The 24658-nt window shown below is 45.1% G+C and overlaps 1 protein-coding gene across 1 annotated transcript in view; it reads right to left on the bottom strand.

The window, feature by feature from the left end:
• LOC146189449 (uncharacterized) overlaps positions 1 to 24658 on the bottom strand; it is a 63374-nt gene that overhangs the window by 22591 nt on the left and 16125 nt on the right. The window contains exon 2 of the mRNA XM_084604258.1: positions 425 to 477. Coding sequence (XP_084460384.1) covers positions 425 to 477 — 53 coding nt within the window. The remainder of the gene's footprint in view (positions 1 to 424; positions 478 to 24658) is intronic.

Genomic DNA, 24658 nt, shown 5'->3' with positions numbered 1-24658 from the left:
GAATTTATTGGTCCCTGTACTTCTTACAAAGGCTGTGAGACGTTTTTTCGGTGGCATGGCCGAAAGAGTGCTTAAAGGAGTCAGCGTTTCTGTCGGCAACCTTTCAGCATTATTTACTAGCCCGCAAGGTTTTGATGTCACAAAATTCGATCCGTGTGATCAAAGTAGGACTAAGCTAGTGTGTACGTAAAATATAAAATTAGGTGAACGGTTACACGGAAGAAAGGTTTATTGGCCACTCTGAGACGCGCCATAAGCCAATGCGTTTCACGATCGCAAGAGCTCAAAAGTCACTGACAAACGCTATGCTCGGGACATGACAGCAAGAGTCGCTTGAACTACATATAGCCCAGACTAATAGCTAACGGCAAGCCAAGGATCAAGAGGTCAGAAAGCAAAAGTTCTCAGAAAGATGGCAGCTTACCAGTCCCGGCTCCAGGCAGAGCACCAGGCTGGCCGAGGAGAGCAGCAGCCAGCCTGCAAGAACAAATGGCAACACCGCTACCTTCTACAGATCCATGAAAGTGGTGCACAGCGATGCACCCATCGAACCATACACGGAGTGACACTGAGGCTACGCCCATGTGCCCCTGCAGTCATTCCTCTCTGTAACGAAACAGTTTAGAGCGACATATCTGATATAATGTAATAGACTTGAAATACCTTCAAAGCCTTTTTCTATGGCTATCTATTTGTCAAATTTGCAATATTTTGTTTTTTGCTCCACATTTTGCTCCACGGGACACAACAAACCTCTAATAAACCCAACTGGCCATATCATGTGCCCTATATCCATTAGCAACAGTGCTAACACTTTCGTACCAGTTATGTGCCAAAACTTGCAGCCAGTGCTCATAACCTGTTTTGTCCAGTACAGCAGAGAGACCTGAGGAATTTTTATCCTGCCTAATGTGGCTGCTGAGTGCAGTCTTTGCCAATACAGCTCGTGAGCTTCCCAGTGTCGTTCGACACTAGCGTTCACTTCTTCGCTGGAAATTCGGTACGCGATCTTCTGAACGATGTCATGCATCCTCAGTTCTCGGGGTAACTAAAGTTCGCTGGTTCACCTCACCGCGCACAGCCCAATGTGGCCTTGTTTTGCGTCTCTGCTTTCACGCGCAGTTTAGCTGCCATTTCTACATCATGCCCAGAAATTGTGATCAAGTGCAGTCTTCAACGAAAAGCGGTTTTTGAAAGGTGTCATATCGTGCTATTTCATTGCAACTTTGTATCCGCAAATCTCTCCAAGCGTTAAAATGCTTTCCCGTTAGTCTTCTATGGTAGTCTTAAAGGCTTGATGCGAGGAAAGGACAAAGTTTGAGTAAAGAGATTTGATGGTCATCGGAAGTCTGAGCCTTTTCCTGCCGTGTTTCAATAAAAATATCTTGCATTATGCCATTGCTGCCTCACAGTTATTGTTGGTGTGAAAAAAAGCGGGACTTCTCATTGCCGCCTGATTAAAATTGATTGACAATGCACTAGGCATGCCGGACTGTTTTGACGTCCGGCTAATTTCGCAGGGCCAAGCGGCGCATTACAATGCGCAAAACACTCTCGTTTTCCCAGAAGGCAGCAGTCATCATAGCCATGGACGATGACTTATGCATTCTTCACATATACTTCGCTCGTGCAGGAAAGTATGGCCTTTCGCAATGTTGCATGCATTGTGGAGAAGCAAACCAAATGGTTACTCAAGACCAAATTGTCGGCACGTGCCTCTATTCGGCCGCTATTGGCTTCAGAGCCAAGAATATTGTCCTATATATTATAAATGGCACTCGAATTGTCATTTACGGCATTATAGTTATAAGTGCAGTTTGTAAATGCTGAAGCCGTTGTGAGGCGCGGACGAAACGGGTGCGCTTTAGCAAGGCTGACATATTCGGTTGGTTTTCGCAGATATCTTCAGCAGCGTGCTTGGCGCTCTGTGCTTTGGTTGTACTGTCCTGCAATGCATATCACCATCGGAATGAACGCGAACTGTATTGCCCTTCTTATAAATAGTGGCGAGTAAGCCCATTGTCATGCAGCATTTTTGATCAAGGTCCCTTAACTGCTATAACAAAGCAACGACTATAATGAAGAAATGGCGAAGCCCTAACAAGTTCGTTATGACGACCATCAGCCACCATTGAACGATGTGCAGTGCAATACCTACAATGGCTATGAAAATTCTGCTCATAATTCTTGAGCACCGCCGTGCTCACGTCGCTGTTGTCATCCTAAGCGTACCTGCCGGAAGATTTTTTTTTTTCATCCCTTTTCTACTTGGTGCCCCTGGCCGCACTTATGCCCAGTATGCTGAGTGGTCCACATTTCTTCAAGTGAAACCTCGTGCTTTACTTTACGCTCAGCATATTTCAATAGGTTTTGCACCGCACATTGTTACCGAGTGCCAATGATATGGAGCTTCAGTGTGGAAAGAATTCGTTCATATCCGACGGCCGAAGGGGTTTCTATCTGGCGTGCACCAATAATAAGTATCAACTCAATAAGTTATTTATTCGCATATCATTGTTACCAGCCCCATTTTCCTTTAGGACCCAAAGTAGTGGACCTTTGAAACCCAAAGTAGTGGACGTATCCGGGCTATAATAGTCCAGAGGTTGGATACCCTACAATCCACTAAAAAAAAAGGGGGGGGGGGGGGAGCGTAATATAATGCCCATCTTTTTTAACAGTTCAAACCAAATTTCACCTCGTTTATTTTTGCTATTCGCCGTTCTTGGTGGTTGTGCAGCTAAACGTACCCCGTACTTAGCCTTCATTGAAGTTCAACGACATCAGGGACGCGGTTTAGCGTGGGCCGCGGTCGAGTGCCAGGAAAGGAAAACAAAAATCAGGAACTGAAACTTGAGATTAAACTGGCCCAGATTACAGAATTTATCGACAGACTTTTCCCAGGTCAGGGCACAATCGAACTGTAATGGCTCTGCTTTTCAAACAATCTTGTTTGCAGATTTTCTGTTCCCCTTTGTTTGAATCAAAGAGCTGATCTAGATTGTAACCTTGATTCCACCTTGCGCGGACCAAAGCTCTCTCTTTACCTATGATGACCTTCAACTGAACTACCATGCGCCCATAAAAACCAAGCTATCATCATGAGCAGAATCAGCAGCTACGCCTGATGCGCGCTAGACTTATTGGTCATCATGCTCGTGCTGTATTGTTCTCTCGTAAAGACTGTACGAACGTAATAAGACGATTCTACAGCGCCAGCGATAACGTGAATAATAAAATTAATTGCGTTATCATGTACCAAGGCATCTATAATTGTGCTCGTGATCTGCATCACAGAACTACCTCTCAGATGGCAATGCCAGCTGATAATAATAGTCAGAGATCAATCATCAAGCAACGGCGTATACCCAACAAAAATAAAAGCACATCCAATACTTCATAAAATAAATGCAGTGCTAGCTCATGTTAAGAAGGACGTCTACACTCCTAACGGTGAGTACAGCAGTCAGTTGACCTTGAATAATGTTTGCGGGCGTGCATGCCTCAAAACTTACTTTGTAATGTAATTCTTATCTTTAGTTTAGTGCCGTATGTTAGAAATAAATAATAGCGATGAAACAGTAGGAACTGACATCATGATTCTACTTGGCTTCGACACACTTCCTGAGGCAGGCAATTGAAAGTGATGCATTGTGTATGCATTACATGAGCACACTCGAATAGACTTCATCTTCGTTTAGTCATCATCAGACAAGCCTTTCCTCTTGTCGATAATTAGTGTGTACCTGCCGAATGCCACCTGCGAATGTTCGACTGTACAGGGATATTTATCACTTTTTATTCAGTAAATAAAAGAAAACATGGCGTCCTTGCTATACATAGACGCATCCAACGTTTCCCCATAGGCAGTTAAGCGCGAGTCAAGGTCCGGTCATTTCGGAGCAAGGAGGATATGCTGGAAGCTTTCCAGATGCAATTTCGAGATCTCGCATTTATCCTCAAGCCCCTTCTTGGCTGCGAAGCACGATATTTCACGCACTTCAGATATCTTATGTACCACTCGCAGCCAAAGGCATCGAGCCGCGCTCCGCCGAGGCTTTTTTGTCCAGAGGTACCGTTATATTAAAAAAGAAAATGTGGAAGGAATGACGCCTGACATCTGACGAAGGAATACCTCAGCATGATGGCGAAGACACTGCATTCACTTAAAAGAAAACTTTCATAAAATATAAAAGAGAACAGAAATCAGAGGATTGCCATCATTTTGTAACGCGAGGTACAGTGACCGTTGGGGTGTGTCCATATTAGGATTATTAGAGCAGTGCATTTGAGAGGACCAGGCATATGTGTAAGTTAAAGAACACTCATTTTGATTTCTACAAACTACTCCTAAGCCGAAGCGTAACCCAGGTACCACGCCTTACCTGTCGCAGTGAAATTATGTAGACTTCAAGCTGACTGCTCACCGACTGCGCATATAATCTTCCTGACTAGACAGTAGCCCTATTTTCGTCATTTTACTTTGGTATCAACCCATCTGAGAGCTCCCATTGCAACCAGTTTTCAATTACGCCGACTACCACCACTATTTCTCGTTCAAGTGCAGCCTTTAACAACGACGCGAAAACAAAAGAATGGGTGCATAATAACTCTCTCTGTAAAAATGTGAATAAAGGAAGGCAATTCCCCCGAGCACTTGTTTTCGCTAGTGAGTAGCAATGACCGTAATACATTTTGGCACGTGCCTGGAGGTGAGCACAATGAATGTAACAAGGCGAAAGCAACGAAAAATGCTGCGTGCCCTGTCCAGCCCACTAAGCAAGAATGACTCAACTCAGCAGCACGTAAAGCACAAAAAGTAGCAAAGCGGCCTCTCTAGCTCAAAAAAATTGCTTTGATTGCTGACGCTTCCCCAGCAGCTAGAGCAGCTATAGTTAGCCCAAGCGCGCTGGTTATAGGTAAATTAACAAAACGGAACAGAGTTCAGTAGCCAGTAAACCTAGCCGAAAGCTGAATGTGGCTGAACACCTTCCATGAGCCACCCCCAAATGCATTACGCCCTTTTAACTATACCTTTCATGCATATTTTACTACTTACGACGAGATAGGCTGAAACCCTTTCCATAAGCGGCCCCTGCTCAGACGCAGTATCACAGATGGACGACAGGCCTGAATTCCCTCATGAGTGGCTTATAAGAGCTATTCGCTCTCTGCCACGGATCCGGCTGTTTAGTCACATGTGGCTGATGCTACCTAGATCATTGATGCAGAACCACTGAAGCATACATAAAAATTTGAGCTCTGCTTTGGGCTAATTTGGATTTCCTTTAATCAATGTTTCCACCACAGGAATACTTAGTTATTTGACTGTACTGCAGCCAGCGTGCGCGATAATTATACGGCTCATGACGGCTTGCAACATCACGTGCCGATCATCTGGCACCAACCAGTGTTTGCGTGACGACACAGGGATCTACCCATACATCATGCTCGCCTTACAGGAAAACGTGAGAAGCAGCTGCACACGTTTTGGCCCATGACCTGCGATGTAGCTCGGCATTGTATGTCGTAGAACAATGCCCACGCGGAAGACGACAAGACGTCTGGTTAAACGTTCGCAGCACCGCGCATTCTTCGGCACAAAGAACACCACATACCATTTCGTACTGAACGAACGAAGGCCCCTTGTCTTCTGGACCAGGTCGCGTATCAGCGAGCATCGTGTTAAGAAAAAGGGACGGTGCATTTATTGCACAGTGGCTGCGCCTAGAGAAACGCCGGCACAAAGAACAGAAGTAATGGTGCCGTATTATGTGTAAACTTAGCACCAGGAAATTTATTGCAGGGTAGGTACTCTCTTTCTGAGTACTCTGTACCCCGAATTTCGAAATACGGGAGTCATAATTCTGAGTAGTTTAATGATACAAATCTGTAAAAATATGTACTATGTCACAATGAGATCTGTTATTTGCACTTCATCTTACGTTCCTGGCATCGAGGCACCCAATCAAAGTTTCCTAGACACAGCAGTGAACAAAGAATGCTTGATGTCTTATATAGGACGTCCTGCGCCAACCATAATAAACGAAATTTCAGCTCGCCCCTTATTTGAGACCTCCCTGCCACTATTGTTCGACGTCGTATACATGATTTTCTATACTTCGCTGATTCGCATTCAGAAAAGATATTTCTGATAGCATTTTTGTTTTCCGAAGCCTGACTTCTTTACAAGGTTAAATGTTATTGGCGACGAACAATTCAAGTGTGTGTTTCAGTTAGGGTTGCTATACAAACTGTGCATCGCAGATGTAAATATTGCATTCCTTTCTCAAACAAATTCCTTCCTTGTGGCCTACTGTTTTCAGTTCTTACATTTACAACGCCCTATACTTTTCTGGAGCATAAAGTGCACAGCCCACCGAAGCACAAACTATGCAAAAAATCTTAAAAACAAACCGCCAGTCTTTCAAACATTCACACAGCTTCTATCTTTAGTCGAACGTCATAACTTTCTCTCGGTGCCATTGCTCCCCGTGGTTTGTGCGCAAGGCAGCGCAGAACTTCTCAGCACATCGATTATCGCAGCTATGCTCAAAATCATGCTGGAGCTTGTGCATCCACACTTCTGTACAACACTTTAGGGTACTGCAGACCTTGCATTTACACAGCAATGAAGGCAAGCCTTGGCATTATGAGGCAAATGTATAAAAGCATTCACGTGTAACATGCACTGCAAACATCGCTGCTTTCGTAAGAGGAAAAGTTATTCACGGTAACTGGGCGTACCTTTAAGAATAAGAGAATGTAAATGAAGAAAGCAGTATTTCATGACGATGAAGAACATGACCGAGATAGAATACCTTGGCATATGGGGGCCCTGAGTGTGCCTTTCTGGGGTAGCAGCAGCCAGTGTCCTATGTATGTATTACCTTTCTTTTTTTGTTGTTGTTGTTGCTGTTTGAGCATTCGTAGGGCTCTTGGAGAGTATGAAATGTTAGTTCTTGATTTTTATTCGCTCGAGCATCCCGCGACATCGGAGGTAGCCTTGGCAGCAAAGGCGATCACGCGAGCCACTTCGACTTGCGATCACCCACAAACCGGTGAGTCTGCAGTGCGGAAAATCGAACGCACGCAACGCTGATTTTCGTTTTATTTTCTTGACAGAACAGAGCGGGAGCCGGTCTATAGAAGATGCCTTTTTTGTTGTCTTTTTCCAAGGCGCATGGCGCCAACCGGAACGTCGACGGCACAAATGTGCAACTCGCTCCCCGAATGCATTTTGATGTATTGCGCGCACTTGCGGCCTCGGAGAGCTCGGGGCGCTATTTATTGAAAGCAATAAGCACTGACTGCACACGGAGCCCGCAGCCAAGGAATCGCGTACACAAAATAAACGCGAACGCAGGACGGCATATTAAAGCCACTTCGTCGCGTCTTACACTGAGGAGCTCTTAGGACTGGTTTGGACTGGGACTCAACATGAGCGAGCAGCACTTTCGTTCGCAACGTCAGAAAAGGTGGTGAAGAGAGGGGTTGGTTGTCGGAGAGGGTGAAGAAATGGCAAGACGATGATTGAAGACCGCAAGGCTATGATTCCAAGTCAACAAGATTCGTTGCCCCCGCAGCAGTGCTCGATTTAAAGCTCAGTGCCGACCAGTATGAATCAACAAAAAAGAACGCAGAATACACATGAATTAAGGAACGACATTGGAAGAGAGGCGCTTTCTGATCAAAGTTGTCGAATCCGAAGGTCGGAGCTGACTCAGTCGATCAGCGTCTTCTCCATCCTTTCAAGTGTCATCTCTTGTTGACTGGGCATTGCAATGTGCACGGCTGCTGCTTTTCAAGCACTGCCTAATTCGTGACAAGCTTCATTAATCCCACTTCAACGAAACGTTGCGTTAAAGCAGAGGTGGCACAAATACAGGCAGACCCACTTCCTGAGTGCGTCAAAGGTTTGGAATAATGCTGTCATCGGACCGGCCGGACACACATCACAGAAGCAAAACCTGTCCTGTCAAGGTTGGCGGCAGTTTAATGAAGGAGTAGAAAGACATTAATTAACTGGAAATGAATATCTACAGATAGGTGTGATTGGATCGAACCCTAAGGGGCTGGTCCTCACAAGCACTAAGTGGAGCCCCTAGTACGGGACCCTAGTGGCGTCGGCCTCAGCCCGGGCGCGCTCCCTGCCAAAAATTGGCAGTGCCAATTCGCACACGTCTGTCGAACGCGAGTGCATCGTGGCGCCCCCGCAGATGAATGAATTGTAAGTTGTCCCAAAATGACGAGAAAGCAAACACACATAGTCACAACTCTGGCTGTTCTTGCCTTTATTTTAATTTCGGTAAAAAAATGCAAGGTATTGAAAATGAGGCAGATCGGCAAAGGACACTAGAAGAGGCGGAAGGGTTTGCTATTTCGGAAAGAAATAAGTGACCGTATTGTTGAAAACAAAACACTAAAAGCGAAACAAATTGAGATATACGAAGACGCCAACGTCATGACAGAACACAGATGATACGAGACCTTGCCAAGGAGACGTCTGTACGTGGAAATAGTGATTCGCTGTAGACAAAATATCGAAAATTTGTTTTGTATTTATTATTGCCGGCAACCATACTTCATAAGAGGAAAAAACCATCTCGAAAACAGGGGCAATAGAGAATAACAGGCAAACGCAACGCTGTCTTACCACTACAATTTTTATTGACAGAGAGAACTTTTAAATATATAGACGTGCATACAAAAAGGGACGCATAATAAATCAACAAAAATAGTAAACAGGAACGTGCCACCCTTGATAATGACGATTCCTAGAGGCAGCTTCAGAAGGCGCATGTCTAGATAGCATGCATGTTCTTCCTGTCACTAAACATTTTAGTTGCGAAACAGCGTGTGTTTGTTATTCTGTGTTACTGTTTCTCGCGCTAGATTTTTTCTCTAATATTAACTCATTCCAAATATCCCAGTTCGGCACGCTTCTATTTCATAAGCTTCCATTTTTCTTTTAATTTGCTTGTACATCAGCGTAGCTGCAGCATCAGACGAAAGCAACGAACGGCCAGTCGCAGAACTCGCAGAATAGCGGGTCCCACCAGAAAAGATAGCCATCGCCACTAGCTGCAAACACCGCCCAAACACCTCCTGCATCAGACATCCAGTTTTGAGATACGGTACTATAGAGCAATCTTCTGGTCGCTTCCCTTCGACGCTAGAAAGATACGGTTTCGTCTCCAACAGCAGTGATTAACGCCGAAAGACCAAGTGGATCCGAAATGAGAAATGGCCAGTTATGGAATACGGCCCCTGACTAGCGGTTCCTTCCTCTTGACTATTTCTTTCTTGCTATTGTGCAGTTCTTTCAATTTTCAGCTTGTGAATGCAGCCTTCATGTATGGAATAGAGCTCGAATGCATGAGATGGTGCGGCTGCCATCCCGTGCTGCATGGCGTTACACAATAAATATTAAAGAAGGAATTTTAGTGTTTTCAGGGTGCAAGTAAAGCTATGTAAAACATGCATTAAGCCCTCATGGGAGAAAAATGCTCTGGTCCATGTATTCCAATTCTCCGTTCATGTCTTCCTTTCGCACTATATCCAGATTTCAGCTCTTATAAATATAATGAGTATATTGCCCCTACTATTACTTGGAAATAAGAGTGCCCATTCGACTGCCGCCATCAGTAAATTGCCGTATCAACACATTACGAACAATCTCATGGTACTGACAGCGCATGACAAACTTAGGAGAACAACTTAACCACCCAGTTGTGCAGTATTATTATACCAGCGGCCGGTAGTTTGCTCTAAATAATAATGCCTAAGAAAGCTTGTCTCGCAAGCATCTACGTCACAATTAGACGCTATTATCCCAACAGCAGCCAGTGGTGTCTTTTTTCATTCACTCAAACAAAAAAGGAAAAAGGAGGTCTAATACCGCTTCCTTTTGGAACGTTTTGTGGGCTATATTTTGTTGTTGGTACTGAGAAATGCGGGAGTCTGATTTTTAATTAAAATCTCAAATATCCCATGGTTGTGAGCGTACAGTGCCAGGGCGGCCATTGCATACTTTGCATGTTGCGCCCAATTGCACTAGGGCATGTAAAACGACTTCCTTGGTTTCAAATGAAACCTACTTTGATCATCAGTCATTTTTTGGCATTGAAGGATTTGAATGCTTTCTTCGTCATTTTTTTTTTTTTCACTGCGTGCCATTGGCGACATTGGGTGAAGCTCCGCCTCGTCTATTAAGTTCAGTCGTATCTCACGGATTAGCCACAAGTGAAATAGAACTGACAAAAATAACGCTTGAAGTGCTGTCCGTTAACCTTGATGGGCACAACATAGGAGCGCTCAGTGACACAGAAGAAACCACAAGGTATAAATACCTCCAAAAAGGGTCCTTTCCTTTCCTCCTCGTATTTGCCTAAAAGCGCTGGCCTCTCTCACGATTCCAGCATACAACGTTCCAGGAACTGGACAGCGAAATCATTGATTTCAGAAGTGATAAACCTGCTGTCGTAGCGAAAATTCAACGAGGTCTCCGCGGCACGTGTGCCCTCGTAGCTGAACACAGTTGCACGATGCATCGCCGCACTTGGACACGCGGTACAATTTCGCTCCAAGCAATATTTGAGCTGGTATAGAAGCGCCTGCAAAACGGAGAGCCCGTCGAAACACGCCGCGAATGCCCTCCGTCATCTCCTTCATCGGTTTCAAGCTGGTCCCTTATTGGCTAATGTGCCCTGGGCGCCAAAAGCCAAAGGGACGTTACAGGTCGAACTGGTCTTTCTAGCATGATAAATGTATACAAAATAACTGCCAGGAAGTTGGAAGGAGGGCAAGTGATCTGTAGAACGCTTCCTGATTAGCGCTCACGCTGAGCACCTTAGTGCTCCACACTCACTGTGGAATATCATCCGAGGGCAGCTTATAGCAGAGGTACCAGTTAACTTCCCTCACACATTGGCGCGACGGACACAAAATTTATGTTCTTTGCTCTTCCTTTTGTGAGTATGTGCTAAACGAGAGAACATAGAGCATCATAATGCTTTCGTCTTCGAAAGAAAAATTGTTCTCTAATGGGTTTCTTCTCAACAGAAATACCCTAGCTGCTTTGTTTTTATTTTTATTCATTCAATCCGTTACGTCACCGTGATTCACAAGTCGCAAGAGAATTAGCGAGCAGGTATTGTGTTGTCCCGTAGTGCTGACGCAGTCGTGCTCGCAAAATACGGTAGCGGAATTCGAAAAGAAACTGCATAAAGAGCTATCCCGCGCACTGGATAAGTATCTGGGCTGGAGAGCGATGAGAGCAGAAAATGCTTTCGGCAGCCGAAGACATTCTGTATAGTCATCTACTTCGACCATACTCAGATTAAACACATTTCAATGCAGGCACCAACCTGGAATATCATATAAACTGCCTCCCATCACCATGACAACTTCAGGGCGGCCAAGTTGCGAGGTGTCGCGTAGTTGACAAAAGGACAAATCCGCATACCACCCACGATAATCCATAAACGCAAAAATGTCATTTTCCTTCAATACTGCCTAAATGCATGCCTTCCATGATCCCAAGCACGCTCGCGACGTCACAACCCTAGTCCGGCTGCTGAATCCGATATGACGTTTCTCAAGAAATTTAACAATAAATTATTTATTCGGTGTAAAAATACTACGTGGTGCAACTGCCTTAGCCATAATTAAACGTAACTGAAGTGGTAAGTGGCGCTGGTTGGTATTTCTGTCCTGGCGCACTACTCACAGTATGGACAATACGCAACACAGAAAAAATATACACACGAACAGGGCACAGGCTATGAACGTTTCTCCGCCATGTGTGTGTGCGTGTGTGCGTGTGTGTGTGTGTGTGTGCGTGTGTGCGTGTGTGCGTGTGTGCGTGTGTGCGTGTGTGTGTGCGTGTGTGTGTGCGTGTGTGTGTGCGTGTGTGTGTGTGTGTGTGTGTGTGTGTGTGTGTGTGTGTGTGTGTGTGTGTGTGTGTGTGTGTGTGTGTGTGTGTGTGTGTGTGTGTGTGTGTGTGTGTGTGTGTGTGTGTGTGTGTGTGTGTGTGTGTGTGTGTGTGTGTGTGTGTGTGTGTGTGTGTGTGTGTGTGTGTGTGTGTGTGTGTGTGTGTGTGTGTGTGTGTGTGTGTGTGTGTGTGTGTGTGTGTGTGTGTGTGTGTGTGTGTGTGTGTGTGTGTGTGTGTGTGTGTGTGTGTGTGTGTGTGTGTGTGTGTGTGTGTGTGTGTGTGTGTGTGTGTGTGTGTGTGTGTGTGTGTGTGTGTGTGTGTGTGTGTGTGTGTGTGTGTGTGTGTGTGTGTGTGTGTGTGTGTGTGTGTGTGTGTGTGTGTGTGTGTGTGTGTGTGTGTGTGTGTGTGTGTGTGTCGTACCGCCTTGTCCTTAGCCTCAGCAGAACGCTAGGAATTGCAAAATTATAATTCTGCAAAAAAACGTAAACATGCAACAAATATTTTGTTTCTTCATCTTCGAGAGCTAAGGCACAAACTGTAAGCTCTCGCTATATGTTCATTTGTTTTATTTCTGCCACTACTGACGGGCATGGCGCGGCTAATTTTCCATTTCATATTTATTGAAGTGGAGCGGCGTTGTATTGATAGGTGTCTAAACGTAGCAAGCATCAGTTAGCCCTGCAAACGGCTGCGCACTTGGTGCCTGTGAACGCTGTCATACTGAAGTAAGAGTGAGCGTTGTAGCCAGCGAGAACACAGTGACGCCCTTCAGGTTTCCCACACGACTGACTTTTGTTGTTGTTGTTTTTTTTCCAAGACTCGGAGTCGTCGGTAAGGTAAAGTGGGTAGTGGAGGCTGCGGGGAATGCTCCAGTATCTTCCAGATACTAGAGCAGACCCCGCAACTCAGTGTTTTCTGATAGCCACAAGTTGACGAGCATTTCGGCAGGCCGCCACCAATATAATTAAGCCGTCGAGATTTGAAGCCTTCACCTAGAAATTCTCGGCTGCTGTGAGCCACCGCGCTGACTTACGAATAGGGATTACAATAAAGAGTTAGCTTCTAAGGGATAAGTGCTGACTACCATGTGTTTTGTCAGGGAAAGTTTTCTTTCTGAGATGGTTAATAAGTGTTCAATACTTACGACATAGCATGCCTACTTCACTCACAGAGTCTGATCGTTATTATCCAGGCTACACCATTGAGCTGGCAGAGCGAAACCAATCAGCGGATTCTCACAAAACGTGAGGCCCGAAGCAATGGCTCAGTAGTCGAGCGCTCTAAAAACATGACCACCAAGGCTTTTCGTTTTGTGAGGATCTGCTGATTAGTTTCGCTTAGCCAGCACAAGAGTACGGTATGGTCAGGAAATATCATGCTATAATAATGACATGACCGCTCTGTGCATCATAAACTTTCAATCAATAAAAAATGTCAGAAAAATAGAAAGAACCTGGCACTGGACTGCGCCGTAGAGGCTCAATGGATGAGCACTTGACTACTGAGCCTGAGAACTTAACGTCCATGCATACCGCAGCAGACACGTTTCGATACAGATGAAATTATACTCTTAAAGTTTTGGCAAGTTTTGAAAAAGGATCCTCTGAACATAACTTTTTGTTTTATTTTCTTTAATTATTATATAGTTGCAAGATAAAAAGGAATTCATCCACTGATCCTCCCTCTCAGGCTTGTAGTTTTTTGCCGTTTATCATCAAAAACGCGCCAGTTTTGATTTCTGTGGCATATTTAATCACTCGTCCTCAGCGCACGATAGACTTAAGAAGTACATTTTGCTACTCGATGGACACTTTGACCCCTTCTATCAATATATTCATAAACGTATCTTACAATTTTTCAAAGTTCTCTTCTAATTATTTATAAAATCTGATCCCATTCGTTTCCTACGCCATGTAGGTTTAACTACTCCGGGCAAATGCAGGAACACCACTATAAGCAAGTTTTTGCTAAGGATCGACAGTTTGGGCCATTCTCCTCAATTTGTTTACTATGTTATCCTACAATATCTCTCAGATCCCTCACAATATAAAGTTGTCCCAGAAAGCCGGATTTGTACAAGATTCGATGTATTGTGCAATATCAGTACACGTTAAAGATCTCCAGCTGGTCAAAATTACCGGTCCTCTCTACTGCGGCAGTCCTCACATCAGATGTCGCTTTCAAGCTTTAAACCCGCATACCAGACCTCACATACAAGCAGAACTAGCCCTCTCACAAAGCTCCGGGCTGCCCTAATTGAGATAGTTTCCTGTCGTCATTTTTTCAGCCTCCATCCGCCAGTCCTCGAGTACGCCTGCCAGTAAACAGAGTAGTGATACAGTGACGCAAACCGAAACCTCTTCACAGCGGCGTTAAGACATATAACGGAACGTGAAGCAGCAATCAAAAGACGATTGACAGAGGTAGTAAAAGCAAGAGTATAGCGAAGGGGCAGCTTTCTCTTTGATTTCGGCCAGCCGATTGTTCGCATAAAGTCAACGTGGAGATCCGTTAAGGCATGCGTCAGCAAGAGTAATAGCTCCTAAGCGGTCCCTCAGCTCGAACTTTGCCAAGCACCCCCCGCCGTGAATTCAACGCTGCTTTCGTGGACGGCGCGCACGGGGCGCTGTTTAAACATGAGGGTCAGTTGACGTTCCGGGATCGTGGGGGTCGTACGACACACCATAAAGAGACTGCACGCTCGGGCGGCTCAAGGCGTTTTTCTATTGCTTCGCAAAATAATGAGCCATCCCCGCTCCCCTCTCTGTGGCTTGCGGTTTTGCCTTAACGGTGGACTGTTTCCCGGACACACGTAGGCTGCCGCGTCCGGTCAGCGGTATCTGAGCCAGGGACTTTACGCTTTTGGGGCATTCCCCCTATTCCATCTTGCTCGGCGCAGCACGTGTTTCGAATGAATTAGCGTATTCGGCTGTGAGTCACAGCTCAGACGTTTGAGCACGGTTCTTTCTACGCTGCTTCGTTTCTATATTTCAGTGTCTGTGCAGCGAGTACTGAAGCAAATGTCTCCTCATCCACTATAAAGAAAGAGAAAAGAAGAAAACTAGTGACTCTGGCAAGGACAATGGATGATCAAGGTCCGCACCGGAACGTCTAACGGCGTTGTGGAGGCAGATCTGCTTGAGGAAAGTGCGTCCACTCCAGTGCAGTACACTTCAAATAACGAAACACAAATCCGGTTCACTTCTTTGATGAAGTCTAAGACCGATCGAAATTTCGTGTCATTTGCATTCATATTTAAGAGAATCTATGGACATTTGCAAGAACATCTTTCAATAAAATCAGGGAGGGAAACGAGATAACGCTCAGGAGTTTGCCCTTAATTCTCTTTGTATTCTAGTGCCACAAATCAAGATTGTCTTAATGGTTGCCTACATTTATTTCACTGCCCTCGTTACGAGCTTGAAATCAGTTCTCTGCATGTGTGACCTGCGCACAAAGTTTGAGTTTCAAGCAAACGGCTGCCAATAGCTGTGGAACGAACGTGACTTGTGGCGGCGGCCATCGGCAGAGAGTTAAATACAGATATGAAGGATGGCACCATGGCACTCGTTGAAGACTGCGGTCAGAACGGGTGCAAATATGAGCCCAAAAATCAAACACCGTGAGAATACACGTAACGTGGACAAAAATTCGTTTAATAACGCTTCGTGCTGCAGGTATAGGGCGACACGTTGTTGCGTACCTGTATGTGCCTGTGTGTGAGAGAGAGAGAGAGAGAGAGTGTGTGTGTGTGTGTGTGTGTGTGTGTGTGTGTGTGTGTGTGTGTGTGTGTGTGTGTGTGTGTGTGTGTGTGTGTGTGTGTGTGTGTGTGTGTGTGTGTGTGTGTGTGTGTGTGTGTGTGTGTGTGTGTGTGTGTGTGTGTGTGTGTGTGTGTGTGTGTGTGTGTGTGTGTGTGTGTGTGTGTGTGTGTGTGTGTGTGTGTGTGTGTGTGTGTGTGTGTGTGTGTGTGTGTGTGTGTGTGTGTGTGTGTGTGTGTGTGTGTGTGTGTGTGTGTGTGTGTGTGTGTGTGTGTGTGTGTGTGTGTGTGTGTGTGTGTGTGTGTGTGTGTGTGTGTGTGTGTGTGTGTGTGTGTGTGTGTGTGTGTGTGTGTGTGTGTGTGTGTGTGTGTGTGTGTGTGTGTGTGTGTGTGTGTGTGTGTGTGTGTGTGTGTGTGTGTGTTCTTTAACGTATGTGCGCGTGTATGTAAGCATTTCTGCCCTGCTTACCATACAAGTCGGCAAGGGTCGTTCAGCAGGCACCAGCCAGCCTGACTGACTGTCTTGCCAGATCGAAGGGATAAGAGAGCGTTTTATGCCCTAGCGGTTGACGATTGCATTTAATATATCCAGCCGCCGAGAACTCCATCATTTTTGTAAGCTTTCAGAAACATATAGTAAAGTATGAAGCAACTCGTGCATTCGTTGATTCTTCTTTTTTAATTGCACTGTGCTCGTCATGGTACCCTCAGTCACCTTCATTATACACTGAATCTACTGTTTATAAACAAATCCGCAGTAGTCAACACTGTTTTGTTGTTCAATAAGTGAGCATTGTTCACCTTTCAAAAAATGCTTTTTGTTTTGTTCAAACTACTTATCCAAGACAAAACATATTGTCACGCGCTTCCCGCGGTCCTGTATTGGAGGAAGATTAGGTGCGGCGGGAAAGGCAGAGGAGGAAAAGAAAGCAGGGTCTGTCCGCTCTGGGAGTGATAACATCCAGCGCATCTGACATCCGACGTATAAATAAACCTCGTAACTGTGGTGGAGCTTGCGGGGTAGATCACCACGGAACCTCTCCTATACCGCAGAAGCAAAAGACTAGCTGTGCTACCCCCTCTACGGACGGAGATGGCGTAAGCATATGTTCCAACGCAGCAAATGCCAGAAGCACAACCGACCACCACACAGCCTTATCGGGAACCCCGGTACTTATATGGCAGAGAAGACGTGGGTGACTGGCTCACCCACTACAATCGGGTGAGCAAATACAACCGCTGGGATGCGAAGAACAAGTTGGCGAATGTGGTATTCTTTCCTGAATAAATGGTGCTAACATGGTCTGACAATCATGAAGCATCCCTTACCCCCTGGGATTCCTTCATAGAAGAAATAAGAGCGGGATTTGGCGATGCCGAGCTCGAAAAAATAGCGCCGAACAGGCTCTGGCTCAGACGAGCGCAAGTACCGGGAGAGACCTGCACAATTTACATAGAGGAAGTCCACAGCAGAATAATTAATGCTCGGATGACTGAGGAAGACAAAGTGGACCACCTCCGCCAAGGGATAGCGGCCAGACCAAGCTTCCTATTCCCCTTCTGCTTCTCCCGCCACATCTCATCCTCCTCGAATACAGGACCGCGGGAAGTGAGTGACAATATATTTCTCAAAAATTGAGCCTTGGTACCACGTCTTCAAACTATTATTGTAATGAAAACTTCCCAGTATTGTTTCTTTCTTACTATCATGTGTTATTGCAATCCTTTTAAACGCAATATTATTCCAGAATTCTTTGAACATCGATTTCATAAATTCTGCTGTTCTAATATTACTTTCCAGACAGCCGAAAATTTTGCAACAATTTTTTATATTTAACACTTTTGGAACCATCCTAGTGACTTTCCTTAGGCGTGGACATGCTGGTTACTCCAAAAAATATTTGATTTTAATCACGGTAATAAGTGACGCCTGGCACAAATATCAACAAAAATTTCAGCTTTGTTGGATGAGTTTATTTTCCTTGCAACTATTATACATTGATCAAATTCCATGTTATCTCTAGATGTAAGAACACTAACCATCCTAGGCTTCATACGCAGTGTTCTGTTTCATGTTCGTCACGCGACTAAATATTAAAGTGCCCGTGAAGCACCAGCTAAAAGCAGGCAGTTGTGTTTCACATCGGGGACGTGGTGCGTAATATCGTTTTAAGCAGTGGATCAACGTGAAGGCGCAAGAACACAGCCGGTAATTATGTGAAAGTTCTGAGTAAACAGATTTTATTCTTTTTTTTTAGATTGACCATATTACCAAGGTGGGATAGGCAGTTAACACGGCGTCAACAAAATGAGTACGCGATGTCCGGGAAAAACTGCGAGAAAATAAAGAAAGCGGATAGGCAGTGCCGCCTCTCCGGTTAGCAGACGCACCGAACAGACGCACCCACAAACACACCCAGACATAACAATCTGGCACTGGGCATTGATTACAGGCAAACATGTATATACAAAAAAACGCACTGCACATTGCGCGAGCTTCGGACAAACAGTATCGTGGCGTCATTTTTTTTTTTATTTTTGCCTTTGTCGAACAGGAACGTCAAGGACGGCGACGAAAATGTGACGTGCCTGAAGATAAGCATGGTCACGCCATCGGACGTCTGGACGTTAGGCGTGGCCGTTATGAGCTGCAAGCATGTAGTTTATTTGACGCTCGGGTGGTTTATCCCATTTTCACTCCCGTCAGTGTGTGGGAATGAGGACAGTCGAAGTGCTTGCAACTAGAAGCACTTCAATAATAAGCTCTAACTAGCAGCCAGTTACCGCAGGCCGCGGCCAGTCTGCAACGACTGGACAGCTGCTGCTTCCGCCATCGCTCGATTGGCTAGAAGTGGATAGGCGCAGCCTTGATTGATCCTTCTTAGTGTGTTGTTTTTGTTGTGGCTGTAGGAAGCAGGAAAAGAAAATTCACGGGCCTGCTACTGGCTCTGTAGCTGAGCCACCTCCGCTGCCTCATGCAGACAGAAAAGAAAATAGAGAAGAAAGAAAAGGAAGAGGGAGAGAAAGACGCGCGCCGCAACAACGGCCGTCGTCCACCACCGAAACGGTGGCGGGTGCAATGACGGCCTACAACAAATAAAAAATCTGTGGCAGGCTAGCCCCCGCCACAAGCGGCGGTGACCCACCTGTCCCAGCCCCATCAGGGGAGTACCTCCTCGCTTTTTAATGTATTCCTAGAGCCCTCTGAAGAAAAAAAAAACAAATAACAAATTGGCGCAGGTCCGTCATACCACCGCGTATTTTCGCTCTCCGTGCAAGACGAGTGAACTAAACCCATTGAAAGCAACGCCGAAGCGTCATGATGCTATCCACATGGTTTTTGTACGAATACTAAAACGGTGTCGTTGACGCTCACAGGAAGGAGTTACGGCTAGTCTGTCCATGTCGCTTCCGAGCCTCCGGTGCGTATGCGTATCTACTCTTCGTACTGGTTCGGCAAATCGAGCCAGCAAAATAACAATAATGATAATAATAATAATAATAATAATAATAATAATAATAATAATAATAATAATAATAATAATAATAATAATAATAATAATAATAATAATAATAATAATAATAATAATAACGGGTGATCAAGGCAGCTGATCCAGAGCGGAACCTATTATCCCGGCAGCGGCTGCCACTTTTCGATGAAGGCGAAACGCATGGCGCCTGTGTACTGTGCGATGTCAGTGCAAGTTAAAGAAACCTAGATGGTCAAAATTCCCGTAGTCCTGCACTACGGCATCTCTCGCAGCCAGAGTCGCTTTGCAACATTAAACACCAATAAATTAAATCGAACCACGTGAACTCTGATTTATTGAGCAGTTTCTACTGAGTGCAATCTATACAAATCGCAATCTAGGTTTCGCTTTGCACAAATTACTCTTTGTATGTTTTCCAATTTGGAATCATTTTGTATACTGGTATTGCCCAAATTGTTCAAACGCTTGAGTGCAAACGAGGCCACGCGTTAGAACCGTCGCTCTCACGTCCAAATGCCTGCATGCTCTTGTGCTTGTATGAGGTGGCACGAAAACAGCCACACATTATAATTTGGGCTCTCACGTGCAAACGTCCATGTTTATTGGACTGTATTGAGCTCCAACGAAAGTTAGCGAAGAGGACAATGCTCATATTTTATTCGGTAACCAACAACGACCATAAGCTATTCGGTAAACAAGAGCAAAGACAATACCCAAAGCGCAGCTTGAGATGACAGCAGTTTACCACAGGGTGAAAACATTAACCGGGGCTTAACCCCGTTGAAACTGATCACCATGTGCGAAAGCACTGTTCAACATGGTTTTAAATTGTGGTTTAGCATGGAGACAGTGACACTGAGCTCGGCAAAGTGTTAAAATGTTTTATTGCATGGCATACAATTGGAGGTTGTATATATGTCGTTGGTTCTAATCCTTATTGCAAATTTTCCCCCAACTTGACCGATAGATGGATGACAAAATGTAAAACTAAATTATATAACTCCACCTTGAAGGGCGCATGAAAACGCTTCAATCGCAAATTTGACATGAAGGACGGGACATATGGCACCACCTGTAGGTCCATTAGTGATGTCTTGGCCACGAGGTATCCGTTGTGTATGCCGTCGTCCCACTCACTGCTTCGGTGGCTCGACAACTGCTGATGTCATAGTTGTTATGGCAACCAGCGAGGAACAAGCAAGATTTTTGCAGGGCTATGACCATCGTATGTGTGCTGTTCCACTAAAAGGCAGCGGCCATGACGGAGTAGCCGAAACCAGCATTAAGTGAAACGTATTTTTTTTTTGACGTCGCCATCTTTTCGCACTTTGCTTTATGCCATAAACGCGTTGTTTTCCCCTAACCCGTTTTCGCGAACGTTGCACATCGGCAGATGGACGCCAGAACTTCGTTCTTATCGCCGTTCTGATTCTAATGCAATATAACTGGACAACATAGTTATGGTCACTTCCCTTTCTAACAAACGCAGATCAGCGTAGTTGGTTCTGAATGTTACATGACAGGAACGAGTGCGCCAACTTGAGTGGACTTAAGAGACGCAAGTAGTAGAGTTTTACCTTCACCTGACATTCACACTGTGCTGTGGCCAACGTTGGGAATTGGGCGCACTGCTGTCGAATTGGTTTTGTTTTTCTCGCAGCTTAATAGCCTCATTTGTATTTTTGTCATCATTGGTGCCCTCCTATGAAGCTGTTTCTTTTCACTGCTGCTGAATCGCTCTATACTGAGCAACTCATGTCCGTGGGCAACTATTTATCTAACACCTATTCCGTGTCCGTATCTCACTAGAGAGCCCCGCAGGGCCCCCCTGATTTTTTTTAACTGATTTTATTTATAGGAAGGGAAAGGCGCGGTAACTGTCTCACTTTTTTTTCTGTGGACACCGCAACCGCGCCGTAAGGGAAGGGAAGAAGATGACAGTGAAAGTGGAAGGAGAGAAAGTTCAATAGCTGAGTGCAACTTTATAACGGTGTACAAGCGCACAAGCTGAGCAATAATGAGTGCCAATACAACAGAGCTGCCCTGAGGGCGGATAAAGGCTTCGAATATGTTACGACCTCGAGTTTCTCATCGAGCACTGAAATCCAGGTACAACAGCGTCTCTCTTTCCTCTAGACTCAAATGCAGCCTCCGCACCACGGAGCCCAGTGGCGGCATTGTGCGCTGTTTCCTATGGCAGAGCTATGTGAAACCGTGGACAGTCGACGCTGTATGCAGGAATATGTTGCGAACATAGCGCGGACTCAATTGACACCACAGTCGGTTAAACTTAAAGCAGCGGGAGATGCATTTAACCTGCAGTGGGTGTAGTCAGGCTGATGGTAAGGGTGCCAGTTACTACTCAGATCATTTTTATATTTTGCAATTCCTTCCCCTGGCATCACGAAGGGCGGAAGCGAGTATAAATCCAGTCGCTACATTAGTGAAAGAAACTTTAAAGTTGAAAGTTTAAACTGATACCTACATAGTCTATAAGGAACACTAAACAAACCCTCTTAATGGATAAATACGCAATGATGTCTCTTCTGTGTGTGATTGCTTAGCAGTTGTGAGTTTCCTTTAAACGTTTATGCGAATAATCCTTGTACAATAAGGAATGAACCAATGAATGCTATGAGTGGTGCGCCGCTGAGTGGCGGTCGGTAATTCTAATTATCCGGAACCTGTAAACCTTTTTTTCTCATTAAGCCACTGAAAAAGTTATAATGTTAGGCAACAGAGACAAATGGTACTTACTTGCGCTCACTGGATTCGGCCATAATACAAACGCAAGAGCTAATACGTCTTACGCATCTCAGCCTTGACACAATGCTACGGCGTTTTTGGCTTCGGTACGCTGCACACGTGACCGTAAGGTTAAGGTCAGGGACCTCCGTTCGGCCTTCAATTAAGTGGCCTTGGGAGCGCAAAAAAGCACACACAAATTTCAGCATGCCGGCGTCACAACCGGCATGCCTCAGCCTTCACTTATTCTAGGCGATTACCTGGAGGGTTGAGAGCGCGCTGGTAGGACCCTATATAAAAAGGGACCAAACCCTTTAGCGGCACCAGACATGACGTCACCCCCTCACGTCTAATAGAATTTCGTCATTTGTCTGGAGACATCCACCTTCTATAGAATAGCTCCACCGTTTGCACAGGTTGCAATTTACGGCTAAACAAATCAATGCGTCTGCCAGCGTTTTTCAGTGAAGGATTAGTCGTTCTGGTCACCGTGAAGATTGCTATCCGATGACACGAGTTTACCTAAGTGTAATCAGGAATGGTAAACTGTTATCCGCAGGACATTGTTGAGTGTTTCGGACTGTTATTGCACGCTTCATTTTGTACTGAAAAGCCAGATTTCAGAAGCGGACCTTTGCCGGTGTTATAATTTACTACGTTTTATACCGTTAGACCTGCTTTATACATTTTTTTTTTTTTTGAGCGGCTGTTTTTATGGGCGGGGGATTACGACATTGCGAGGGCTTACCCAAAAGTGACGTTCTTGAGCACCTATTGCGCTAATAAAAAAAAATAACGAACAGAAAAACGAAATCTAGAGGAGTTGGTAATAGAAAGCACGCGATGAGAATAGGCAGTACGTTTGTTTTGTATTTCTTCTCTGGTCGTCACGTTTACGCGTTCACGTGAGCTAAAATAAGAATCAAACATACCAAATTCAAACAGTGGTATATATTCTGCCATTGACGTCAGAGTATACTACAGCGAAAAATGTTTAGGAATTTTTATTCTCTGGCTGGTTTTGTAATTTATGGGCAGCGCATTTTACACCAGAACCATCATTAATAGGGGTTGCCGGACATTAATTCTTACGTTACAGGTGGCCTACATGCACCTCTGATTGCTTTGGGACGTTAAACCCCACAAACAAACATGCACCACTGAACGGACAAAATGAATATTCGCAAAATGAACAGTTACTAAATAGCCGCTATCTTTGTCAGCAATGCCAACCTCGCTATCACGCAATTTGCAAGTACAAGAATTGGATTGAATTTGGTTTTTTTTTTTTTTTTTCTGGGAAATCAACCTAAGCTCTAAATTTAGGGCTTCGCTACTTCCTTTCTTTTCTACCTATTTTTTTATTTATCATCATTCTTGTCCTTATCTTATCCAGACCATTCGATAAAAGCATGTTTCCAGTTAAAATTTTCTATTTCTTCCCACATTTAAGCGCGAACTTGTGGATTACGTCTTCCGTTCTCTTGAGTGTCTTTTCGTTTTTTGTTTTTGTTTTTTCGGAGAACTAAACTCGGGGTATTATTTTCAGCTTCCGCAGTCGATAAATAGGCGATAGTCTTGTGGCGCAATGAAATGGTAATAATTACGGAACCATATTATCCAGAGTGCACTGCTACATCCCGTACTGGCCGAATGATTTTATCTCTAAACCGAATAATGACGTTTGTCGGTTTATTAAGCGTTACTACTGTATATATCGCGTTTATGCGACGAAGCTTTCCATACAATGGCCGCTTTTAACTCAACTCATCTTATATGTTCATGGAAAAATCGACAGGCTTTAGTGAGCATTTGGGAAAAATTGCCAGAGTCAACCTGGTCCACTGTAAACCCAGTCGAAAGGCAGCATCGACCAGCACAAAGCTGGTTTATGAACAGCAGAGAAACATCTAACGGTAACGAACTTAGACTCGAAACTACAAGAGAGAGGAAAACAATGCCCCTTAGCATCCCTACAGATATTTAATGTTCTGCTTTATCATTCTCCGCCCATCCCATCTGTCGTCAGCAGTTCGCATCCCCCCTCCGACAGTGAGACGATGTTGCCGACATGTGGGAACGACCACATCTCCATGTGTGCACATACAAAAAAAAAAACGAGAAATCCACTGGCATCGCTTCTTTCTGCGCAGAGATGCGAGCAGCTGTTGGCTCATCTGCTGGCTGGGTCCTTACATGCGCGCGTGGCGACGATGCCACATGCCCCATGCTGGTCACGTTGGCAACCCCGTTGACCTACAGCCCGTTAGTCGGCGCGCCGCTTACGCAACCGGAGCAGGGAGCAAAGCATCTCTCTCTTCTTTTCCCCTTCTCTCCACCGCCTCCCCTCCTCGCCACCGGTGCCGCCTCGCCGGAATTCCCGTACGGGAAATGAAGCGAGTCGCTCTTCGACAGAGTCGGTACAGCGGCCCGCGGGAGAAGCGGCACGGACAAAGTGAATCCGTGTCTCTCGTGAACGAGATATATCTGCGCGATTTGTGTCCATGTCTCGGAATGCGTCCAGTTAATGTTTGTTTTGCTTTGGTTGAAACGCAGACAAGATAGGTGTACTGCGAGACGCGCAGAAAAGAGTGTGAATTTGAGAACGAGCTGATAACACTGCATCTGGAATTGGGGGGACAAGGTTTGAAATGGAACATTTACTGCATAGAACAAATTGCCGGCTCTGTGTCACAGTGATAGCACGCCTGTTGAGGTGACATATACGTG

Source organism: Amblyomma maculatum, chromosome 5 (genome assembly GCF_055883805.1).
Source record: "Amblyomma maculatum isolate TAMU_Amacu chromosome 5, ASM5588380v1, whole genome shotgun sequence".
NCBI classification, from domain to species: domain Eukaryota; kingdom Metazoa; phylum Arthropoda; class Arachnida; order Ixodida; family Ixodidae; genus Amblyomma; species Amblyomma maculatum.
Note: the sequence above shows the minus strand (reverse complement) of the source record. Positions and strands in the feature narration are given on the sequence as shown.